The 24,204-nt window shown below is 41.0% G+C and overlaps 1 protein-coding gene across 2 annotated transcripts in view; it reads right to left on the bottom strand.

Moving 5' to 3' along the window:
• TRIM44 (tripartite motif containing 44) overlaps window positions 1-24,204 on the bottom strand; it is a 112,922-nt gene that overhangs the window by 69,785 nt on the left and 18,933 nt on the right. For both annotated transcript variants that reach the window (XR_006784170.1, XM_045825375.1), the window contains exon 2: window positions 15,267-15,344. Coding sequence is in view for 1 of the 2 variants with exons in the window: in XM_045825375.1 (XP_045681331.1) it covers window positions 15,267-15,344 (78 nt within the window). In the remaining variant the exon portion in view is untranslated. The remainder of the gene's footprint in view (window positions 1-15,266; window positions 15,345-24,204) is intronic.

Here is a 24,204-nt window from a genome sequence, read left to right as displayed (position 1 = left end):
CATCTATAAAAATCTCTGGCTAACACCAAATGTAATGGTGAGAAACTAGAGGTTTCCTGCTAATATCAGAAATATGGCAAGGATGTATCCTGACACTCCCCCTTTTCAACATCATACTGTAAGTCCTACCAAATGAAATAAGACAAGAAAGAAAATAAAAGGTTTACAGATTGGGAGGGTAGAAATAAAGCTGTCTTTGTTCACAAATAATATAATCACCTTTGCAGAAAATATGAATCAACAAAAAACAAAAACAAACAAACAAAAAACCCCTTCTGGAATCAAGACAGTGTGGTACTAGTGAAATAACAAACAAATGTATCAGTGGAACAGAATTGAAAGCCCAGAAATAGATCTACATAACTATGAGTCTGCCCAGAAGGTAACCAGCCATGTGTTATGAAAAATAGAGGCATTTATTGAAGAAGATACAAGAAACATTGCACATAGGACAATGACACCTCAGTCCTCTTCAAAGTAGGCACCTGGGGACCTCACACAGTTCTCCTAGTCACTATCAACTGCCCCATCCTAGTTGTCTGAATCTCATCGACAGTCTGAAACCTCTTCCCTTTCAAAGGTCATTTTAGTTTTGGGAAAAGCCAGAAATGTAGAGAGCAAAGTCACCCAAGTGATTTGATGTTGTGCCAAAAAAACTCTGTATGAGATGTGATGCCTGAGCAGGTACATTGTTGTAATGAAGCTGTCAATCACCAGCTGCCCATAGCTACGGCCTTCTGAATCATCTGAATAGTTTCCACGGAGGAATGTTCAAGCTTCATGCAAAATTTGACACAGATTTGTTGCTCTATTTGCTCACTCATTTTGAATGTGATGGCCACATAACACATGTTCACTTAATGGTGTCCACTGCTCCTACTGACTAGTACAGAGAAGTCATCATTGTTCATGCATGCCCATTCCAGTCCACTCCTCCTGGCTGCCATGTTACATCAATGTCACGCAAAGTCTCGTTATAGTAAATATGTCTGGACTCTTTCTGGATAGACTCTGTATAATCAACTTATATTGAACAAAGGAGGACAGGCAATAACAATGGAGAAAAGAAGTGTTTTTCACATGTGGTGCTGAAACAACTGGACATACACACACATACACACACAAGACAGAAACTAGCCACAAGCCTCACCTCTTTCACAAAAATTAACTCAAAATGGATCACAGACTTAAGTGGAAAATGGAAAACTATAAAACTCCTAGAAGGTAACATAGAAGAATATCTAGATGACCTTGGGTAGGATGATAACTTTTTAGGTTTAATTCTGAAGGCACTATCCATGACATAATTGATAAGCTGGACTTTATTAAAATTAAAAAATTCGGGGAGGGGTAGGAGGGGGGAATGGATTGGGAGTAAAAAGGAGAAAACTGTATTTGAACAATGATTTAAAAAATAAATAAATAAATAAATAAATTTAAAAATTCCTCTGTGAAAGAAAGTGTTAAGATAGGAATACAAGTCAGAGACTAGGAGAAAATATTTGCAAAACACACATCTGATAAATATACAAAGAATACACTTAAAACTCAACAAGAAAACAAACAACCAAATTTAAAAATGGGAAAAGATGTGAACAGACAATGCACCAAAGATGATGCACAGAAGGCAAATAAGCACAGAAAAGATGCTCAGTATCACCAGCCTACCCCACCCAGACCCTGTAATCCAGTCCCACTTGCCTGTACCACTAAGCCGAAACAAAATTCTAAGTCACAAAGAGCTTCTGGGTGACTTAAAGAAACTGTTTAGGATCTTTATCACACCCCCAACTTGTTCTAGAACAGCTTTCTCTCCTTTTCATCTGCCTTGGCCCTGAATTCCTGGCTTTCTATACTTGACCTCAAATCCCACCTATCGCGCTTCAGACCTAGTAACTGCATGTGCCACTCACTCTCTCCTCCTTGGTGTTTAAACCTTACCTTTCCTTATCTAGTCTTTGGCTTGGCTTTGCCTCTCAGAATAACATTCTCTCAGATAGCAGCCCTATATTTCAGTCAGAATAGCCCAGCCTTCTATTGCTACCGGAGTGCTTCTTCCTGAGACAATCAATTTTGGCACGTGAGCTTAAGTACTCGGCTGTTCTTTAACAGCTTCATGCACACAACTCTGTAATATGCTTCTTCCGAATCTCTTCCCTTTCATGGTTTCCCTCCCTCACCTAGGCATAAATACGCATGCAAACACACGTGTGTGCACATACACAATATCAGAGGCTCAGGACCATGTTTCCTAGAGGCTTTGCACTTGAAAGATCCTAATAAACACTTGAATTGAATCTGTTAATCGGCTGTGAAGCGGAACACAACCGTGTGCCCCCAGTCATCTGAGAGATGTAGCCACAGCAGGATGACAATCAGCTCTTAGTGTGAGAGATGGAGATCTAACCACTATGGCCATGGAACCATTGCTAAGCATCCTCTCCTCGCAAGGCTGCTTATTCATGCTGTCTGCTGCTATGACTTTATTGTCAGGACAACTTGATGTGCAAGCCAGTGTCATGGTACTGAACTGGAGGCACCAGAGAACAGTTCAATGGGATGCTGGACTCACTTTGAATCAATACTGCTGCTTGCTCTTAAGATGCTTCTCTCTCTGCCTGACCCCAGGGTGGCAATAAAGAAAGCAATCACAAACTTCTGAGCATCACTTTTCCTGAGTGAACAGAAAAAAATTCTGGGTAACTCCCCTACAGAAATGTAAAAGTAGAAAAATGAGTCCCCAGGGAACCCCAGGACCTGTAACAAACAAGAATAAGAGCAAGAGCTTCTAATTCACCTTGTGTTCTTGCTTTCTTTTCACCGTAACTTGGGCATAAACTAGAAAGGCAGCTTCTGCTTCAGGAATTATTGCATAAGAAGTCAGAGGTGAAAACTGATGCTGAAAGTTTCAGGGGGCAAATAAACAGAAATTATGCTATTTTAAGCATCTTAGACTTGACTATACAAAAAAAGGCCATTTTATCTACTGAACATTAAAGTAATTCCCCTCCACTTCCAATCCATTCTATGTACACACCTTCCCTGCAAAGCTACGGCTATTTGTAAACTACCGAAACCACGAGACCCAAACAACTGCCCACCACCAGGAATGCTCAGGAAAGGGCACCGAGATGTAGGTTTTGTGTTGTCTGCATCTTTTTTGCTACAGAGGAAACAGTCAAGCTTGTAGTTTTACTGTTTTATAGTTTACAGCTGTGGTAGAGAAAAGAAGTTTGAGTAGTGACTGCCTCTGCTAACTATGCTCTGAAGCTCAGAAAGGTAAGAGCTTCTTCATTTTAAAGAGAGGGGTAATAATATTGTTCTCGTAGATATTGTGTGACATTTATACAAAATAATATGTGGAAACAACTTAGGACTCTCTGGGGCACAAAGGAACATCAGCAGAACCGATGCAAACAACAGTCACCGTGAACATTTATTGGGTGTTTCTCATGTGGCACTGACTGAGCTCTCACAGACACAGTGCCCCCAAATAAGAGAAAGAGAGTCTACACCCTTGGGAGCACAGAGTCTAATTTCCCAAAGGAACACAGGAAGGACTTCTTCACACAACCTAGGCATTTAAGAGTAAGGATGTCAATCAGTAGCTCCTTACTTCAATTTCAGTAAATGGCCAGAGGCTGTCAGGGAGAAATGGCTACCTTTTCTAGTTTGGTAAGATCAGACATGGTCTACTTCACAGAAAGTTAGGTCACATTCTGCTCCTCAGCACCTATGCCCAGTCTGTAGACAGAGTCAGCTCCTCAGTCTCACAATTTGCCTCTCCCATAGAGCAGGTTCTCAATTAATAATGTCATTTCATTCAATGTCATTTCATCATAATGTTGCTGAGATGCCATAGAAACCTAACTCTTGTTTATATCTAATAGCCTATGGTAAAACTTGTCTCATTAAACGTCACTTCGCTTCAAGTTGCAGAACCTGTTGATGTTGCTGAAGACTTACTGCATTTTCTCTCTTTTGCAGACTGAATCACTATTACACCCACTTCAGCTAACCATCTGCTTATCTAAGAACCACAGGGCTCATTAACTGACTGCAGCAGCTAAAATACTTTTCAGACCTCCAAAGCCATGATACCAATCATTATCCATCATTTCTTATCTCCTCTGCAAAAATTTGTTTTTAGGGTACACATTAATAAAAGTCTAATATGATTAGTCCTCTTTTACAGATGAAACTGAAGGCTCAGACAGATCAAGCGATAAAGAGAAGTGCCATTATATAGACCCAGGTCATCGGACTCCAATGTCTACGCTCTTTCACCATAAAATTGTGCCATGCTCAAAATAATTTTCCCCCTGAAAGTCTGTAACAAACTCTATGTTGGCATTCTACTCCCAATACATCTTCTACAGGTAAAAAGTTAAGAACTTCCTGTAACTACTAATTCCATATAGCAATCATAGAAAGGAAACGTATTGGCTTCATCAGCCCTGTGGCCTTGGACAAGTCATTCAACCTCTTAAACCTTTGTTTCTTCATCTGTGAAATGGGGATTATAATGTGTGACTAACAGGTTGAGTTAGAAATTAAGGAGGTATCACAGAATCTATTTCACCCACTATAACAGTAAACAGGCCATTTGACAAGGGGATAGTCATCATGTGGATCACTGGGTTGAATGGAAGTTCTCTACAGAGCCACAGAGACCAGATGGAGTTTGCCCTTTGGCTAAATGCAGAATCAATCAGGTAAGAGGCATGGTTCTTAAATTTTATATTACAGTTGGCCCTCTGTTTCTAGGGTTCTCTATCTGGAGATTCAACCAACTAGTGATCAAAATGTTTGGGAAAAAATTGTTATGTTGCTGCTGGTGTGCACTACGTAGTTAGGCCTATGATCTGTGTCTGTACTGAATATGTACAGATTTTTTTGTCATTATTCCCTAAAGAATACAAGCATAGCTGGGTATACCGTAGGTTCAGTTCCAGACCACTGCAATAAAATGTGTGTGTGGGGTTGGGGGGTAGGTTCAGAGTCACTCCAAGATGTGTTTCTGTGATGTGCAGATTGTTTTGAGCTAAAGGCAACTTTACCTTCAGGCTCAAGAGAAATTTCTTCTCCTCCCTTCACCTAGAAGAGTTCAAATTAGGGACCTTGCCCATAAGAGATTATCAGTGATAACCTTTTCTACCCACCTATAGAGCAGGGCAAACTTTTATTTACTAAATATCTGCCCTTCTAATCATCCTGCAAGGATCCTTTGAGGCCCCCAAGGTACTCTACCTCATCCCTAGCTCAGATTATCCAGTATAACTCAATCCCCCTTTTCTACCTCTGAACCTTCAGGGTTCCCATACACATGTATGTATTAAATTTGGTCATTTTCTCTTGCTGATCTGTCTTGTGTCCATTTGATCATTAGACCAGCCAGAAGAATCTTGAGGGTAGAAGAAAGTTTGTCCCTCCCTCACACAAGTGCTGCAATAAAGCAAGCTATAATCTTTTTGCTGGTAGAGGGTCTTGCCTTCAATTTGTAAAAAAATACAACATCTGTGAAGCACAATAAAGCAGAAGTGCAATAAAAAGAGGTATGCTTGTATAGTATAACAGCTATTTATATAGCATTTACATTGTACTAGGTATTATAAGTAATCTAGAAATGATTTGAAGTATACCAGAGGATGTGAACAGGCTGTATGCAAATACTTCACCATTTTACATGAGGCTCACTGGAGCCTCCTTCAATTCTGGTAGCCATGGAGGCCCTGGAACCAATCCCCTGTGGGTATAGAGGGAAGACTGTGTGTGTACCTACAAACATCTGCATACAGACCTGAGGTAGACTGGGAATTGCACTGTATAGCTTTAGCCTTAATCTATCACAGAAAATATCTTTTTCCTTGAGCAAACCTCAGTTTTATTTCCTGGCTGAACAAAAGGTTGAACTAACAGGAAAGGGGAAAGGAGAGGGACAGGGGAGAAGGAGGCCCTTAAATAAAAGTCTGGGTGGTTTTTATCACTATTATCGCAGTAAAGTATTATATCTAGGCTCCTAAATTAAATGTCAAATACAATCCTGCACTGGAAACGTGAAGCGTGGCTGGTATGGGGAGTCCTGACAGCTCCACTCCCTTCTCTATGTTGGCCACGTAATCAGCCCTTCAAGCTTTGGCAGAGTAAATTATCAAGTCTTCTATTGGTGCCGAGAGGAGCTGGAACTGGGGGAGAAGGACATCACAATGTATTAATTTTATTAAGCCATTTAAAAGCTCAATCCCTTTGCTTTCTAACAATGCTCCAGCTCACCAGGCAGCTCAGAAACCATGTCCAACCCTCGTTTTAAAATGCCTCGAGTTGATTTCCTCAGTGCTTCCATTAGGAGCTCTGGGGCTCCAACAGGAAGAGACAAACCAAAGGATAACGCTGCAGGGGGCAGGGGAGGTAAAAAGAGAACAAGAATCTCAGTGGTGTTTAAAGTGGGGATATAGCTCCTAATGTGTCTCTTAAATGGGACACAATTTCTATTGTGACTCTTAATTTCATTTAATTTGGCACCAGGCAGTTTTGCTAACTAGAATTTGCTCCATAATAATAAACATAATTGATTTGCATTGATTTCCTGTTGCTATTGGGAATATATGGACACACAGCTGCACACTCCCAAGGCGCAATGCCTTGGCTTGAACAGGTAACAGAGCTACACTGAACTAACCTCAGGCCAGGCAGCCATGCAAGGCCCAGAGTCAGTCAGTCGGCCGGGGAGGAGCACCAAGAGGTCCCAACTATGAAAATGTAACTCAATTTTCATGTCATTATCAGTCAAAGAGGTAGCAGGAGCCCTTTAAAACCTGCAATCTGGGTCAAGTAACCCTGGGAAGCATTACTTGATCAAAGTATTTTTCTCTGCAAGGGTTAGAAGCTCTCCTGTACAACGGGGTTGAGGGCTGGGGGTTGGGGGCTGGTTGGGGAGCTGCCCCCACGTACTCTTGCCTTTCTTCTGGAAGCAGGGTGGTTCTCAGGACTAGGAAAAAGCAGCCACCGCTCACAGGGTATTGTACTAAGCACTTTAAGTGGATTATCTCATTTAATCTTCCTAACAACCATATGAAGTATGTACTATTATCCCCTATTTTGCAGTTGAAAAGACAAAAACAGAAAACCCTGTGAAATGGCGAGTTTAAGCAAAGGATCTGCCCAAGATCTCAATTGAGCACTCAACGCTGGATGGGACCTGTCCCAGTGCAGTCCCATCCCAGAGCCTGAGCTTTTAGTAACTGTCAAATACTGGCCCCCCCCGCAGCCCCCGGAGGCTAACAGCAGGATTCTGACCTTCACCCCTGTCTCAGAGAGGAAAGAGAGAGAAAAGGACTATTCACAACTGACTCTTCAAATGAGGGGCTGAAAAAATTGACTCAGATAGTAAATATCTCTCTCAACAGCTTTATTGAGATAAAATTCACCTGTTGTACAACTCACCCATTTAAAGTATACAATTCAGCTGGTTTTTTTAGTATACTCACAGAGTTGTGCAATCATTACCACAATCAATTCTAGAGCAGTTTTATCAACCCAAAGAAAAACTCCTTATCCATTACAGTCACCCCGCAAACCCCATCCCTCCTTCGCCCTCAGCCCCAGACATCAACAAATCTACCCTTTATCTCTACAAATTTGCCTATTCTGGACATTCCACATAAGTGGAAGTATGCAATATTTGGTCTTTTGTAAATGGCTTCTTTCACTTAGCATGTTTCTGAGGATTATCCTTGATGCAGCATTTATCAGTAATTCATTTCTTTTTATTGCCAAATAGTATTCCACTGTACAGATATACTGCATTTTACTTACCCTTTCATCGGTTGGGTTGTTTACACACTTTGCATAGTATGAACAAGTATGCAGTTTTTGTGTGGGCATACATTTTCATTTCTCTTGGGTGTATACCCAAGAATAAAATTGCCGGATTATATGGCATCTCTGTTTATCCTTTTGAGGATCTACCAAACTGCTTCCCAAAGTGACTGCACCACATTTTACATTCCCACCAGAAATCTATGAAGGTCTCAGTTTTTCTACATCCTAGCCAAATGAACAAAACTTCTCTTTATTGGGGAAAGCTACAGAGCTATAGCCTTTTTTACAAGAGCTGTCAAACTTCTCCAACTCTGCCTCCAACACTACCTGGGTAACCTCCGGCACGAACCATTACTTTTGGCACCTTAGTTCCTCATCTACAAAGTGGGAGGAGGTGGACTGGAATGGATGGCCTAAGACTTCCCACTGAGCCCTACATTTATTCATTCAGGCACATCACATGCGACACCATGACCAGTGGGGAGACAGATGCTGTGAAACGGATAGCTTGGGTTGCCTGTGTGACTGTATTTTACTTTGCATTAATTCAGTTACCACTGTGCCTCAGACTGCGACTCTATCACACTTGCTTAAGGGGAAAAAAACAACAACAAAAAACAGAAGGTAAAAGAAACAAACCACATGGAATCTGCTTATCAGGAAGAAAACAAAAATGCTTTATAAGTGAAACTTTTATTTGGCAATAATGACAGGGTGTCTTCAGGATTTTAGTTCTCTAAACTGGGGTTCAAATTTGGAGTTAGATTCCTATGATAAAAGTGCATGCATTTATAAGGAATGATAACAGGTGATAAAAGTAGGATACAAACTACGTGTGCATACACATAATAGTTATATATGTGTGTATATATAACTATTTCTATCTGAAAGGCAAAGCCCATTTTCTATCTGAAAGATGAAGCACCATAATATTAACCAATTTTTTCATAAGCATGTCTCAAGGTGTGATGTATTCACCAAGTGCATCCAAATGATCCAGGCTACATATTAAGCAGCAGATCTCAGAACTACCAAACTAGATGCTTTGGGTGAGGCTCAAGAATCTGTATTTTTAAAAGTATTCAGAGTCTACAAACCATTGCAGAGAGCAGAAGAATGGCTGATTTTTTTCTTTCTTCTTTATACTTACCTGAATTTTCCACATTTGTCTACAGAGAACATCTATTACTTTCATAACTGGGGGACAGAGGAAGAAAGAAGTTGTTTTGTTTTGATAAAGTCAGGGAGCCCTGGCTGGTATGGCTCAGTGGATTCAGTGCAGGCCTGTGAACCAAAAGGTCATTGGTTCAATTCCTAGTCAGGACACGTGCCTGGGTTGTGGGCCAGGTCCCCAGTAGGGGGCGTGCAAGGAGTAACCACACATCGATGTTTCTCTCCGTCTCTTTCTCCTTCCTTTTCCCCTCTCTCTAAAAATAAATAAAATCTTAAAAAAAAAAGTCAGGGAGATGGTGAAGGACAGCAAGGAGCTTGCTTCTCCTATTTCTGCTGCCCATGAGGATATAGAGGATAAAAAGGGGCCGCATTCGCTTCTGCGAGGATTCCATGCCTCAGAGCTTAGACAGAACCTGAGAAAGCACATTTTTCCCATTTTGTCCTCCATCAATAAGGGGAAGCTACTGAGCACTGTCTGAGTTTTTCATTTAGCCGGGGCTAGATGCTCTGGAGTTGGTGTGGCTCTTTTGCCATTGCCCCACATTTGCTATGCGAAAAGCCTCTTTTCCAGGTCTGGGACCCTAGGATTGTGGGGAACTGTGACTGCAGGATCCAGGAAAGGGAGGGGAAAGAAGGGCGTGAGGAAAAGTGGTCACTGAAGAGTCATGCTGCCAGGGACGGCAGGCTATATGTGTACACATTTACTCATGCACATGCTCAACAACATGCAGGGAAAAACATGGAGTAAGAGAAGTTTGAAGTTAAATCCTGGTCTCAAAACTTCCTAGCAAGCTAGTTAACCCCTCTAAGTCTTGTACTGCTCACCCATAAAACAGGGCAAATATTTCATAGGTGTTGTAGTAAGATAATGGGTAGCTATTAGTTTATGCCAGGTACCATGTTAATAGGGCTGGAAGATACAGAGATAAACACAATTCACGCTCTGTAAGATTACCATTTACTTCTTTTATATGGAAAGTGCAGAAAGAGATCAATAATTATAATAACCTTCTAACCAAAGGAACACTTCCAAATGAATTAACCTGATAAGTGAGGCACTTCAATTCTGTTTCAGTTGGCTGAATAAACACGGCCTCAGAAAATGCTCTTCTGTCTTGTGGCCCTGCAAGGACCAGCACCACCAGGCTGGGCTTGACCCTGGTGAACAACAGGACACTACTAATAAGAATTCCAGTTAGGTTTTGCACACTCCCATTACTATTGGTACGTACAAAACCTGTCATTTTAGCAAGAGTCTGATTAGCATAAAAGAGTGAAGAACTGGGCTGTGTTCCACTTTAACGATGTCAGCTATTTAAAAAGGATTGTAAAATTCCCTTGTAATTATAATATTCTATGTATATGCTAAATAAAAACAAGAAAATAATGATCAGATCCATTTAACTAATTTTATGTTCCTAGACAAATCTTTCGTCTCACACTTCAGTATGACGATCTTTAGAGACTGAAGAAAATGAGGAAAGACCCTGATATATTTCAGGCTTGGTATGACCACACTCCATGTGTAATACCACTCCAGTCAGACAAAATAATGTGAACCACTTGGGTCAAGTCTCAAGGTACTTTTTAAAAAGGATAACTTCCTATAAGATTAGTGTGAATCTGAGACACACAACTGTGTTTCTGTTTGTTTCAAGCATGCCAGCTATAGAAAACGATAAACAGCATATCTCAGATGAAATGAAAAACCACCAGTGTGTAACAGGTTGTTATTAACATCACAGTAAGAGGTTATTTACATGAGCTTAGCATATTATGCTTTTAGTTCAATGCTTTCTGAGAGACTGGGCAGGGAGAGGGAAGGGAACAGAACCTATGTATTTTCTAAGCTTCAGTTTCCTCTGGGTAAACTGTGAAAGATAACTGCCTAGTCACTACAAAGGCAAGCTGTAAAAAACTCAACACTTTAAATTTCTTAAAAATCCAAGTAGAGACACACACACACACACACACACACACACACACACACAGATTAATTACAGCTTTTAATTTCCCTAAAGTGTATCATAAATATAAGGAATCTATAGACAAAAATCCTACTTTGTGCAATAAATGTTTCTGGGAAGTTGGACTGAAAAAGATGTTTGCAAGCTGGATCGTGTCAAATACATTAGGATGTCTTATCATTGAAAAGACCACTTCCAATTAAACAAAATAGACATTGCTTGTTATTAAAAACAATCTCTTTCCACTGTCTACAAAGTTCTAGATTTCTGGACGTACGCTCCCTTTGAAACAGGGCTCACCGTAGCAACGTGCATGCACACAACTTCCTCTGGCCCTGTGCCCTATTTACCAGCCATCACTGGCTGACTCCTGTCCTCAGGTTCACCCCTGTGTCTAGAATTGGATGTCTCCTGTTCCTCTGGTTTTGTAACTCAGCCCAGTCTTGGACCATGGCATGGACCTTGATCGTCCTCTTAAATCCCGATCAGCACTCCTTTCCCTCTTTTTGGCTTTGCCATTTCTCTACTGGACATGACTGTTCACAGGAATCCTGTCATCTCGGGCAGCCTGAGCTGACTACTCAGTTCACCTCTCTTTGCCTTCCCCTACTCCTCTGCTACCTTGGCTCAACGTGTTTGTTTTCTAAACCTAGATTTTTATGTATTACATTTTTTTTCAAAGTTGAAATCACTTGGACTTACTCATGAGGGGTCTTACAGCTATTTGCTCAAAAGAATGAAAAAAAATCAAAACAAGACAGAAGGAACATAGCCAAGGTCTGGTACAGCCTCTAGTCACCCCAGGTGTACTGAATCCATAAACCTGGGGCAGGGGGTGGCCTCATATTGTCTTTTAATCAGTCCTCCTCGTGATTTCATGCACGCAAGTTTAACAACTACTAGTCTGAAAGAAAAGAGGGTGTGTGGTAGATATTTTCAACAAAATGACTCATCTAATTAAGTCTATATTATTGACAAAGAAGAATGTCTAAGATATTCTGTGTAATAAAACTATAGGTATAGTGTAATTTTTGTAAAAAAATCTTAGAAGTGTATTTCCACATGGAAATGTCTAGGTTACAGGAAAAACTGTTAAAGTGGTCAACTTGGGGGAAATTCATTTTACTTTTCCTTTATAGGTACCTGTTTTTTTAAATCGATAAGCATATATTATTTTTAAATTTAAAAAATGGTTAATCTAGGCATCTGCCACTCCTCCCTGGAAAAATTCGCAGGTAGAAATTAACTCAGCCCCCAGGAGACTGCAGCGCCTGGACTAATCGAGCTCTGTGACGCTTCAGGGAAGTGTAGAGGAAGTGAGGCAGAGATAGTGCTCAGTGCTCCCTGACTCGATCAGGGGTCTATGTAAAGCTGCTGTACCAGGAAATGACAAGTCATAAAGTCTGAGAGATTCTGCCTTTCTTAAATAGGCCAACTTAAAAAAAAAGTGGGGGGATGGTGAGGTTCCAAGGGAAAACAGAACAGACTAAAAACTTTCTTGGAAGACACCAGTTTATTGAAGGGAACATTTTCTTTGTTGCAGAAATTAAGTATTTAAGTGTCCTGTTTTTTGCCACCCCTCACTTTGTGATCTGGCAGGTCCTATAATTACAATGTCCTTCTTCAAGCTGGCTCCAAGTGCACACAGCATATGCATATGAGAGACTAGAAAGAGGCCTGAAAATGAAATTGGTTGGTGGAAAATAATGCAGGGCAAGATAAAGAGAAGATAAAAGAGAGGTGACTGTGTATTCACATATCCAAGATCAAGCCAGGCCCTAACAAATATCCTTTAGCTTATGGTGCATCATGGGAAAATCCTGAGGCTTCCATGGGTTGCTCTCACAGGACCACTCAATTCTTTCACCTCTGGCAAGTTTCCCACCAGAAGTACTACATGCATTCATAAAGGATCCCAAAGCGCTTTACCTGTGTTTGTCAGAAACAAAACATACAGTTGTCTCTTTCAGTATAGCTGTTGTCCCAGAAACCAGAGAAACCCAGAAAAAAAAGCTTTCAGAGATCTTTAATAATTAATTGATTCATCTTCACTAAAGGAAAACTTCTTATACCAGGGATCTCTTTACACTGAGCTAAAGAAAGTGATAACAGTTACCCCAATTGTTTATCTATCAAGATACTCTCTACCTCTAGAACCCTAACTATACCTGAAGACAAGAAAACTACTAATGCCCCAATACTTTTAATGCTGTATGAAGAGAAAATTGTTTTGTTTGGTAGCTGCAGCCAACTTTTGAAAAGCCCATCATTTTCCGTGGCTCTGCCTCAGATAGCACTTCAGATTAGAAAAGAGGCACAATGTGATTACATGGCAGAAAACAGACAAAACCCAGGGCTTGCTCTGCAACATGATATAAAAGATAGAGCGCGGGCACTGGTGTCAGAGTTTGAATCCCAGCTCTAAATTACACTGGATTTGGGGCAAATAACCCTACCTCTCTGAGCCTCAGTGTCCTTATCAATAATACGGGAATAATAAGCTACTTTATGGAGTTGCTAAAGTAGTCACATGTATGAAAGAGGTGCAATAAGGAGTTAGTGTTTAAGGGGTACAGAGTTTCAGTTTGAGATAAAAAAGGTTTGGAGACGAATGGTAGTCATGGTTAGAAAACAATTTGAATGTACTTAATGCCAATGAAGTGTACACTTAAAAATTGTTAAAAAGGTAAACTACACTACATATATTTACCACAAATATTTTTACAAGTATGTTAGGCTCCTAGCACAGTGCCTGGCTCTTAGTATGTGTTCAAGAAATGGTTGTCTTACTCTACCTATAAAGAACTTTAAATGAAAGGGAAGAAAAGAGATACCAACAATCAAACAATCATGCTCCTCTCCCAATTTACTCGTGAGGAGCTCTGACTCTCAGGCAGAGCCAGCTGGCGCCACTGCCAGGTAGTGCCACAGTAAGTATCTGGGTAGGAGAAGGGACGCTGTGTTAGTCACAAGCCCTCCAGCATGGTCAGTTCCCAGTCCACCACCATCCTGGTGTGGCATCTCCCAGAATATCAGTCCTACAGCCTCCAACATCTTGCAAAGAAAGCTGAGAAGCTTAAAGCATTTCCCAGACCAGACTCCAGGTCATGAGGACAAAAGCATTAGCAGGGGCAGCTGGCTCCTGTAAGTTGGGGACAGACAAAATGCTAATGCTGAACACCAACTGGATGGGTCTGGATCCTGTTCCAGTTCCCAGCATTAAGCTGATCAGTATCTCAGATGCCTTTGGCTGAATTTAATGGACACAGAGGACAATAGTCTCAAAGGCCTGGTAAAGGAAGATTAAAAATGCACCTGTCTGCAGTTCAGGGAAAACAATGGTTATATGTTGTAAGTCATAAAATACAGAAAGGGAAAAATAGATGATTTATCTCTACCCATATCAGAACACTGCTTTTGATGAGCAGGCTTAATTAGATCTTGATGCAGTATGCTGATAGATGACTGTTAACATCCCTCAAACTTAGCTCAAGGAGAATGAAATACAGGTTTTCCTGTCCCTATGAAACCTTTTGTAAGCTGAAATGGCATAAAGTGAAGAAGCAATTACCATTAATTTATATGGAAAAATTTTTGAGTGTTCCCATACCCCAAAATTACCTACCAAATCATACCAAAGATGCTTAATTGCCAGTTTTACGCTCAGTGTAACACCCTTTGGAGCTCTCTCAGGCTTTTCTGATGCCTTATGACACATCTTGCTAACGGATGCACAAAATAAATGGAGATAAGACACAGATGCTCACAGACACAGTTCAAAGCTATAGCAGCTTGATGCTGAGATGCTGAGTGTAGTTCTTGAGGAAGGAGCTTGGCAGGGCCACTTGCTGCTTGGGCTTGTGCTGCCTCTGTAACAGCTCATTGCAAAACAACGGCTGAAGGCTCTTTTCACTTTTCTTCATAAAAGTGAAAATTCTCTTTGGATTTCTTTCAGCTAGTGAAAACAGGTACTAGCCCTGGCTGGCTGGTGTGACTTAGTGGATTGAGCATGAGCCTGTGAAGCAAAGTTTCACCTGTTCAATTTCCAGTCTGGGCACAAGCCAGGGTTGTGGGCCAGGTCCCCAGTGGGGGGCATGTGAGAGGCAACCACAAATAGATGCTTTTCTCCCCCTCTTTCCCCTTCTCTTCCCTTCTCTCTAAAAATAAATAAATAAAATCTTAAAAAAACAGGTACTAATGTAGGTCTTTCATAAAAGCAAAGTGGCATAAAGTGAACTTTCAGAAAGTGGGGGATACCTGTACTTGGGGATACCAGTATCCAATAAATTCCAAAACAATACTTACTTTAGGGTCTGAGCTCTTGAACTTCAATCTTTCCACCAACTCTATCATCGCAGCCTTTAATCCGCCTGAATCTTTGCTCTAGAGAAAAGAAAAGTCAGGAGTCATTAGACAGCATTTTGTTGCTCTCTCGATCACAAACAGCGTTTCATGGGACAATGAAACAGAAAGCAATTTTTTCTTTTTCTCAGCCAAGAAAACTAAACGACCAGGGAGAGCTGCATTGCCCTTCATCTTCTCTATGGATAAAGAGGGCCGAGACATAAATTGCCTAGTGACCTGAGAGAACTATTGGGATGAAAATTAAAGACAATTTGTACTGGCTGGCTGGCTGCTTCATGTCAGTGCCCAATTGCGCCAGTGTTTGCCGAGGGCCGAGGCCCTGCAGAAGAGATTTCCTTCTGGGGTGCCTGTTTTATGATCCAATGACTTCTATTTTGACCTTCTACACACCCAATACAGAAGAATGCAATATTAAATATTCTTCACAAAGTAAACACCAAAAAAATGCCCTGAGATATAACTGGAAATGGTACCACTGTGTGCTGGTTGAGAACAGGTTTTTAAGTCAGACATAAATGGTTTCAAATTTGGGGTCTGTCGTTTACTAGTTGACTGGCCTCAGGCAAACTGTTGACTTTCTCAAAACTTTCCCTTCCTTCCATAAAATGGAGATAATAAACAGTTATTTGGAGGCTTAAGTAAAGTAGTGTCTGTAAAGGTGTTAGCACAGTATGTGGCACAAAGTAGTGCTCAGTAAATGTCACCCACTAGCTTACTGATGTTATTGCATTGTAACGACTTAGAGGAGCAGAGTCCAATAAAAATGCAATGTAAAAAACATAAAACAAAAAATGCAATGTAAGCCACAAGTGCAAGCCATATATGTAATTCTAAGTTTTCTAGTAGCCACAAAAATAAAGTGAAATTAGGTTTCATGTATTCAATTTAACACAGTATATCCAAAATATTATCACTGCAACATGCAATTTCAACATGAGGTATTCTGTGTATTTTTTTCATTCTAGGTCTTTGAAATTTACACTTACAGCCCAGTTCAATTTGGCTAGGCATATTTTGAGTGCTCCAAAGCCATGTATGGCTACTGACTACTATATTGATCAGCAGAGATTTAGAACACAGACTCCAGAACGACAAGGTCTGGATTCAAGTTCCAATTCTACCACTACCTGTGTGACCTTAGGCAAGTCACTTAGCCTCTCTGTGCCTTGATTTCTTTGTCTATAATATGTAGCTAAATACAATATCTACTTCATAAGGTTGTAGTAATATTAAATGAGCTAATATACATCAAATAAGATAATATATCCTTAGAACAGGGCCTTGCACATGGTAAACACAATAGATGTATGAGACTTTTTTATTATTGCCTATCTTCCTCACAATGTTTCAAGTTCCTTAAAGGTACGAACTACATCTATCATCTCCGTATCTGTGCCCAGCATCAAGAGGGTTTTTTAAAAAGTCTGTTGAACAAATGAACGAATGAACATACAATCTTAAGACATGAATGTCCCAATAATAAAACGTGTGTAGCACAATCTAAAACCACATGAATTAGTTTTATTTTCTAATCTCAACTCCTCTATGGGGTAGGGTAGAATCATCACCCTCTTTTTACCAGTGACAAAAAGGAAGCATGAAGAAGTAAAATAGTTACCATTTTTAGGGGGGAGGGGGCAAAAAAGAAGCACCATATAAACAAACACTACAAATATCTTGTTACTTGAAATTGCCTACGGAATCAGTGACCTTTCCCAAACCTGAAGAATCAATTCCAATTCCTCCAAAACAGGAAATACGTACTCGGTAAGATCCTGTCATACAGATTAAAATAGACTAAAGGCTAAATCGTTTTTTACCCTTTAATCTCCTTTTTCTCCCAAGCCTATACAGAAAATGTCTGATGTAGCAGGACTAAGACTGAGACCCAAACACAGCTTGATTGACATTCCCACTTTAGCTATGTTTCTCAATTTTAATAATTTGTATTTTAAAAATAGTGACTTACAACTCTCCACATTTCTTCACCAATTTAAATCTAGAGGTCACATACCAGAGTGTGGGTGAGACCCAATGTACCTAAAAAAGGGTTAAGTTGACAGACACAGTTCTGCTCTTATGAGATGATCAGACAATAAAGCCTGTCTGGTGATATCACTCTTCTGGCCTGCTTCTCACTGGCTAAACCCGCAGGTCACTTGTCCCTGGAAAGCTCTCTTCCCCCACATCCCAGCTGCCAGCGCCCATTTTAAGCTCTTCAGCAAGAGCCCCGATATATTATGACTTTCCCCCTGGCTCTAGAGAACAGAAAGGAATGCATGAAACTGCCTTAAAACACTCAGAAAGGAAAGAGAACGACAAAGGAATCCCTAAGAAGCAGACAGCCTGTGTGCAGGCAGATGTGCCTTGTGTGGAGAGATAAGGGAACCCTCAGCCTTCTTTCATAAAAATGCAGTGTGTCAGCAGAATCCTTTCTTCTTTTAACAAAGCATCGGGCAGCACTGCCTATCCAGGGGAGAGACAGAGGGGAGGCACAGAGACTCGCCCTTCAGGAAAGTCACCACTCCACCCCCCCACCCCACCCTCTTTGAGAATTCTTCTCAAAGATCAACTGGGGTCTACACTGAGGCAGCTATACTCAGTCTGCAAATGGGTGGTGAAAAAACCCTTTCTCTATGACTTTTTTTTTAAGAAACCATAAAATAAGTAGTTGGTCAGAAGGGAGAGGTTCCTCTGGGCAGACCTGCCCCTGACAGCTGCAGGACTGGGCTGCAGTACAAAGGGAGGGCCCTGGGCCCCCAGTACACCTTTTCTTTCTCCTCCCACACCCCAGTCCTCCTGTACCTCATGAAGCCTTACACACAGACATTCAAGCTAGTAAAGTTCTGGTAATATCCCTCTCAAGTAGTTGTCCTTAGCCACCCTGACCTAGGAAAGCGGGGTCTAATGGCTTGATCCGTCTTTGGGAGGATGAACTCAGAAAGGGACTCTGCAGGTCCCGGAAGTAGGTTCAGGACATTTTGTCTGGTAATTCTTGGGTCCTCAGTACCTGGAGAGTGGTCCAGGAGACAGGTATGGCCAAAGGAGAGCCCGGTAAAGCATGGGGTGTAGGGCAGCGGCACAGGGCTGTCTAGGTCTAAGGTGGTACTGGAGCATGATCATCCCTAAACTGTTCGGTGGTAACATGCTTTAGTTAATTATTTGTTTGCAGAGGACTGTCATCAGTCAAAAGGGAACGGGAACAGGAGACTGTACTCTCACACTTCCCTACTACGGTGGAATAGAACAGCTGCCTCTGAAACCTGCATTCTAATCGAGACGTAGACCAGAATAGTAACAAAAGGCAAGTTATTTCTAAACTTGCAGACATTTGGTTCCATAAATGGGAGGATTCTACTATGTCAGTCCTTGGGGCAAGCACTGTGAGAGGTAAAGAAATGAGATTCTCCTGATACTGCTCTTCTCTGCCTCCATCCCACACAACGCATTCCAAGAATACGGGGTTCAATGTAAGCATGCCTTGTTTGTGCACCTCTTTCCCCCACTAAGAGCGTGTAGAATAAAAAAGAGAGAAGTGCTATTTTGTGACACCCACTCCACCCCTCAGAGTCTGATCAATCTGTGGAGATGCTGGGTGCTTCACAAAAGCCAACTCCTAGGGATGACTCATAATAAAGACAAGAGAAAAACAAAAAGGCCCTACGTGTAAAGATAGTCTTTACTTTCCACAGTGCTTTCATATGCTTCTCCATTGGTCTTTCACAATAAGCCTAAAAAGTAGTGTGTTCTCACTTTATATTTGAGAAAATGGCTGAAGGAAATTAAAAAGTGGCGGGAAGAACCCAAAAATCACAGAGCTCATACAATCTTTCATTGGCATTTCACAGTAACAAAATAACTAAGAAGCAGCATGTCCATACTTTTCAATGGAAAAAAATGGTTCTATGGAAATCAGGCAATGTCCCCAAATTACACAGCTAGTAAATACCAAAACCAGAATCATAAAGATGCAAATAAGAAAGATTAAAACATACAACAGAAGAAGTTGATATCAACAATATAAGATAAACTTGAAAACTGTAGGACATTAAGAAAATAAATTGAGGAAGATACAAATAAGTGGAACCATGTACTATGTTCATGAATTGGAAGATACTACCCAAAGCAATCAACAGATTCAGTGCAGTTCCTGTTAAAATACCAATGGCATATTTCACAGATCTAGAAAAAATATTCCAAAAATATATATGGAACCAAAAAGATCCTGAATAGCCTCAGCAATACTGAGAAAGAACAAAAAAAAGTTGAGGGATCAAAATACCTGCTATCAAATTATAGTACAAGGTCACTGTAATCAAAACAGCATGGCACTGGCATAAAAACAGGCTTATGGATCAATGGAACAGAACAGAGAGCCCAGAAATAAACCCATTCCTAGATGTCACTTAGTATTTGACAAAGGAAGCAGTTGCATACAGTGGAATAAAGAAGTCTTTTCAATAAATGGTTCTAGGAAAATTAGACAGGTATAAGCAAAAGAAATGAAACTAGATTATTAACTCACACCGCAGACAAAAATAAACTCAAAATGGATAAAAGGATTATATGTAAATTACAAAGAACACATACCAGAAGATGGCGGCATAGGCAGGTATGGCTTGCCTCTTCGCACAACCACATCAAAATTACAACTAAAATAGAGAAAACCATCACTCAAATCAGTCAGAAATCAAGTCAAATGGAAGTCTGATACCTACAGAATTAAAGAAACCACGTCCATCCAGACTGGTAGGAGAGGCACAGACACAGAACGGGCTGGTGCCACACCCAGGTGTGGCAGGTAAAAATTCAGGAGGGATACCTCAGGAGCAAGAAGTCTCAGTCCCACACCAGGCCCCCAGCCTGGGATTCTGGTGCCAGGAAGATAAGTCCCTACAACTTCTGGCTGCAAAAGCCAGCGGGGATTGAGTTGGTGGAAGAAACTGCTAGAGCCCCAAACAGTTTCTCTTAAAGAACCCACACACAGACTCACTACTCAGACTCATTCCCTCTGAGCTGCAGCACTGGGGTAGCTGCTTGAGAGGCAACAGTGGTATAGAGGGAGAATCCAAGGTGTCTGGCATCAAGGTGAGCAGAGGTCATTGTCCCTTTTCCAAACCTCTCTACCCACAGTGCTGGCAAGCTGGTGCCATATCTAAGATTCCATCAACCTGGCTAACACTGACTCACCTTGGAAATCCCTAGAGACTCTGCCCCACCCAACTTAAGGCCCTCCCCCAAGCTGCTTTCCCGTACGGATGGCTGGTCTTGGCCTACACTTCACAACTTCCTAAATACTACAAACAAGAAAGAGCTGGCCTCAGTAAGCCCCAGGCCTGGTACTAGCAGCACCCAGCCTAGATTCACAGCTTGGTTTCACCTGGGAATCTCCAAGCCCAGCACAAGTAGCAGCCATCTCAGATTGCTTTATGGCTCGGGCAGGGTGGCCCCAGGCAAAACACAGGTGGGGGCTGCACCTGGGAAACTCCAGCACCAGCACACCCACTGAACAGCTACAGACCATGTCAGAGCACCACCACTATTACCCTGCATAGCTGTTCCCTGACAGAGGGTAGATGCTGGCGGTAAGTAATCACAGCCATCCTTGCAGCTGACTGGCCTAGGTAAATCCCTTTCATTGATCTGCTAACAGGATCCAAGGTCAACAACAAGAAGAGGGTGTACTCAGCTCATAGGAAGGGCACACCTCAAGCACCCTGCTTGGGTGATAGGGGATACTGTGCCACTGGACTCTACAGGACACCTACTACACTAGGCCACACTTCCAAGATATGGAGTCAAAGCACCTCTACTTAAAACATAGAAACAAACACAGGGAGGCTAGCAAAAGGAGGGGACAAAGAAACAGGACCCAAATGAAAGAACAGATCAGAACTCTAGGAAAAAAGTTAAACAAAATGGAGATAAGCAATCTATCAGAGGCAGAGTTCAAAACACTGGTAATAAGGATGCTCAAGGAACTTAGTGAGGGACCTCAACAACATAGAAAAGATCCAATCAGAAACGAAGGATACACTAAATGAAATAAAGAACAATTTACAGGGAAGCAACAGTAGAGTGGATGAAGCTGAGAATCAAATCAATGACTTGGAACAAGGAAGCAACAAATAACCCATCAGAACAACAACAACAACAACAACAAAAAGAATGCCCCCAAATTAGGATAGTGTAAGCAACCTCTGGGCAAATTCAAGAGGGCAACATTCACATCACAGGGGTGCCAGAAAGAGAAGAAAAAGAGCAAGAAATTGGAAATCTATTTGAAAAAATAATGAAAGAAAACTTCCCTAATTTGGTGAAGGAAATAGACATACAAGTCCAGAAAGCACAGAGAATCCCAAACAAGATGGATGAAAGAGGCCCGCTCCAGGACACATCATAATCAAGATGCCAAAGGTTAAAGATAAAGAGAGAATCTTAAAAGCAGCAAGAGAAAAAAGTTAGTTACCTACAGGGGAGTTCCCATAAGAATGTCAGCTGATTTTTCAAAAGAAACTTTGCAGGCTAGGGATTGGCAAGAAATAGTCAAAGTCATGAAAAGCAGGGGCCTATGACCAAAATTGCTCTAGCAAATCTGTCATTTGGAATGGAAGGGCAAACAGATAAAGAGCTTCCCAGACAAGAAAAGACTAAAGGAGTTCATCATCACCAAACCATTATTATATGAAATGTTACAGGAATTTATTTAAGAAAAAGGAGATCAAAACTATGAACAATAAAATGGCAATAAATACACATCTATCAACAATTGACTTTAAAAAGCAAACAAGAAAAACAGAGACAGAATAATGGACATGGAGAGCATTTTGATAATTGCCAGATGGGAAGGGAGTATGGGGGAATGAGTGAAAAGGTGGGGGATTAAGAAGTGCAAGTAGGTAGTTACAGAATAGCCACTGAGATGTAAACTACAGGAATTGGAGAAGTACAGGAATTGGAGCAGCCAAAGAACTTACACACATGGTTCATGGACATGAACAAAGGTGGGGGGACTCCCTGAGGGAGTGAGGGTTTCTGAGTAGAGGGGGGCAAAGGAAGGAAAGTCAGGACAGCTATAATAGCATAATCAATAAAATATAATTAAAATTAAAAATACACTAAAAAGTAAGTCACAAAGCCGTAAAAATACTAGAAGAAAACATTGGCAATAAAATCTCAGACATCTCTTGCAACAATATTTTTGCCAATAAGTCTCCTAAGACAAGGAAAATAAAAGAAAAAAATAAACAAATAGGACCAAATCAAACTAAAAAACTGCTGCACAGCCAAAGAAACTGTCAACAAAAAGGGAACCCACTGTGTGGGAGAACATATTCACCAATGATACATCTGATAGGGGTTAATTTCCAAAATATATAAATAACATATATAACTTAATACCAGAAAGGCAAACAATCTAATTAAAAAAAAAAAAAAAAACAGGCAAAGGACTTGAACAGACAGTTCTCCAAAGTGGACATAGAGATGGCCAATAGACAGATGAAAAAAAATTCAATGTCACTAAAATCACCAGAAAGATGCAAATTAAAATCACATTGAGGTATCACCTCACGCCTGCCAGAATGGGTATCATCAATAAGTCAATAAACAGCAAGAGCTGGTGAGGATGTAGAGGTAAGGGAACCCTCACGCACTGTTGGTGGGAATGCAAACTGGTGCAGCCATTGTGGAAGACAGTATGGAGTAATGGAACCACCTTTTGATCCAGCCATCCCACTTCTGGGGATATACCCAAAGGAACTCGAAACACTAATTCGAAAGAACAGATGCACCTCTATGTTCATTGCAGAATTATTTACAATCACCAAGATATGGAAGCAGCCTAAGTGTCCATCAGTAGATGAGTGGATGAAACAACTACGGGACATTTACATAATGGAATACTACTTGGCTTTAAAAAAAAAAGTAAGTTTTACTCTTTGTGACAGTATGGATGGACCTGGAGAACATTATGCTAAGTGAAATAAACCAGCCAGAGAAAGACAAATACCATATGATTTCACTCAAATGTGGAAGGTAATGAACAAACTGACTGACAAAATAGACACAGACTCACAGAGAGCAAGAATACAACAAATGGGAGGGGTGGAGGAGTTGAGCAAAAAAGACAAAGGACTAATAGGCATGGAAAACAGTGTTGTGATTCTGGGAGGGAGGGAGGGAGGGAGGGAACTAAATGGTAATTTTAAAAATACAATAAAATTATTAAATAAAAGTGTACTGTAAGTTAAAAATATGTAAACAAATAAATAATTTTAATATAACAAATAAGAAAATACATAAGGGATTTCTATAAATAAGAAGACAAGCCCCCAAAAAATCCCAACAAAGGATATGAACAAAAGAGAAATGTGAAATGGCTAATTAACATATAAAAGTTTTAAAAAGCTCAAATTAGGACTTCCAGCCAAGATGGAGGCGTAGGTAGACACATTGTGCCTCCTCGCACAACCAAAAGAAGGACAACAATAATGGAAAAACAAAAAACAACCAGAACTAACAGAAAATTGAACTGTATGGAAGTCTGACAATCAAGGAGTTAAAGAAGATATACTCATTCAGATAGACAGGAGACAGGTGAGCGGAGAGGACTCACCCCAAGGTGGCGGCTGGAGGACTGGGGAGTGCAAGACTGCGTGGCAGCTGGTGGATTGGGTGATCCCATATTCGAGCGCAGATAAACCGGGAGGAACAACTAGGGGGCAAGACAGACTTCGCAACCCAGAGCTCCAGCTCAGAGAAATAAAGCCTCAAACCTCTGATTAAAAATACCTGTGGGGGTTAAGGTGGCAGAGGGAGAAACTCCCATTCTCACAGGAGAGATCGTTGGACAGACCCACAGGGTCCTAGAATGTAC

This window comes from Phyllostomus hastatus, unplaced genomic scaffold, assembly GCF_019186645.2.
Source record: "Phyllostomus hastatus isolate PE091 unplaced genomic scaffold, TTU_PhHast_1.1 phas_scaffold_585, whole genome shotgun sequence".
Lineage (NCBI taxonomy): Eukaryota > Metazoa > Chordata > Mammalia > Chiroptera > Phyllostomidae > Phyllostomus > Phyllostomus hastatus.
This window is presented reverse-complemented; position numbering and strand designations above follow the sequence as displayed.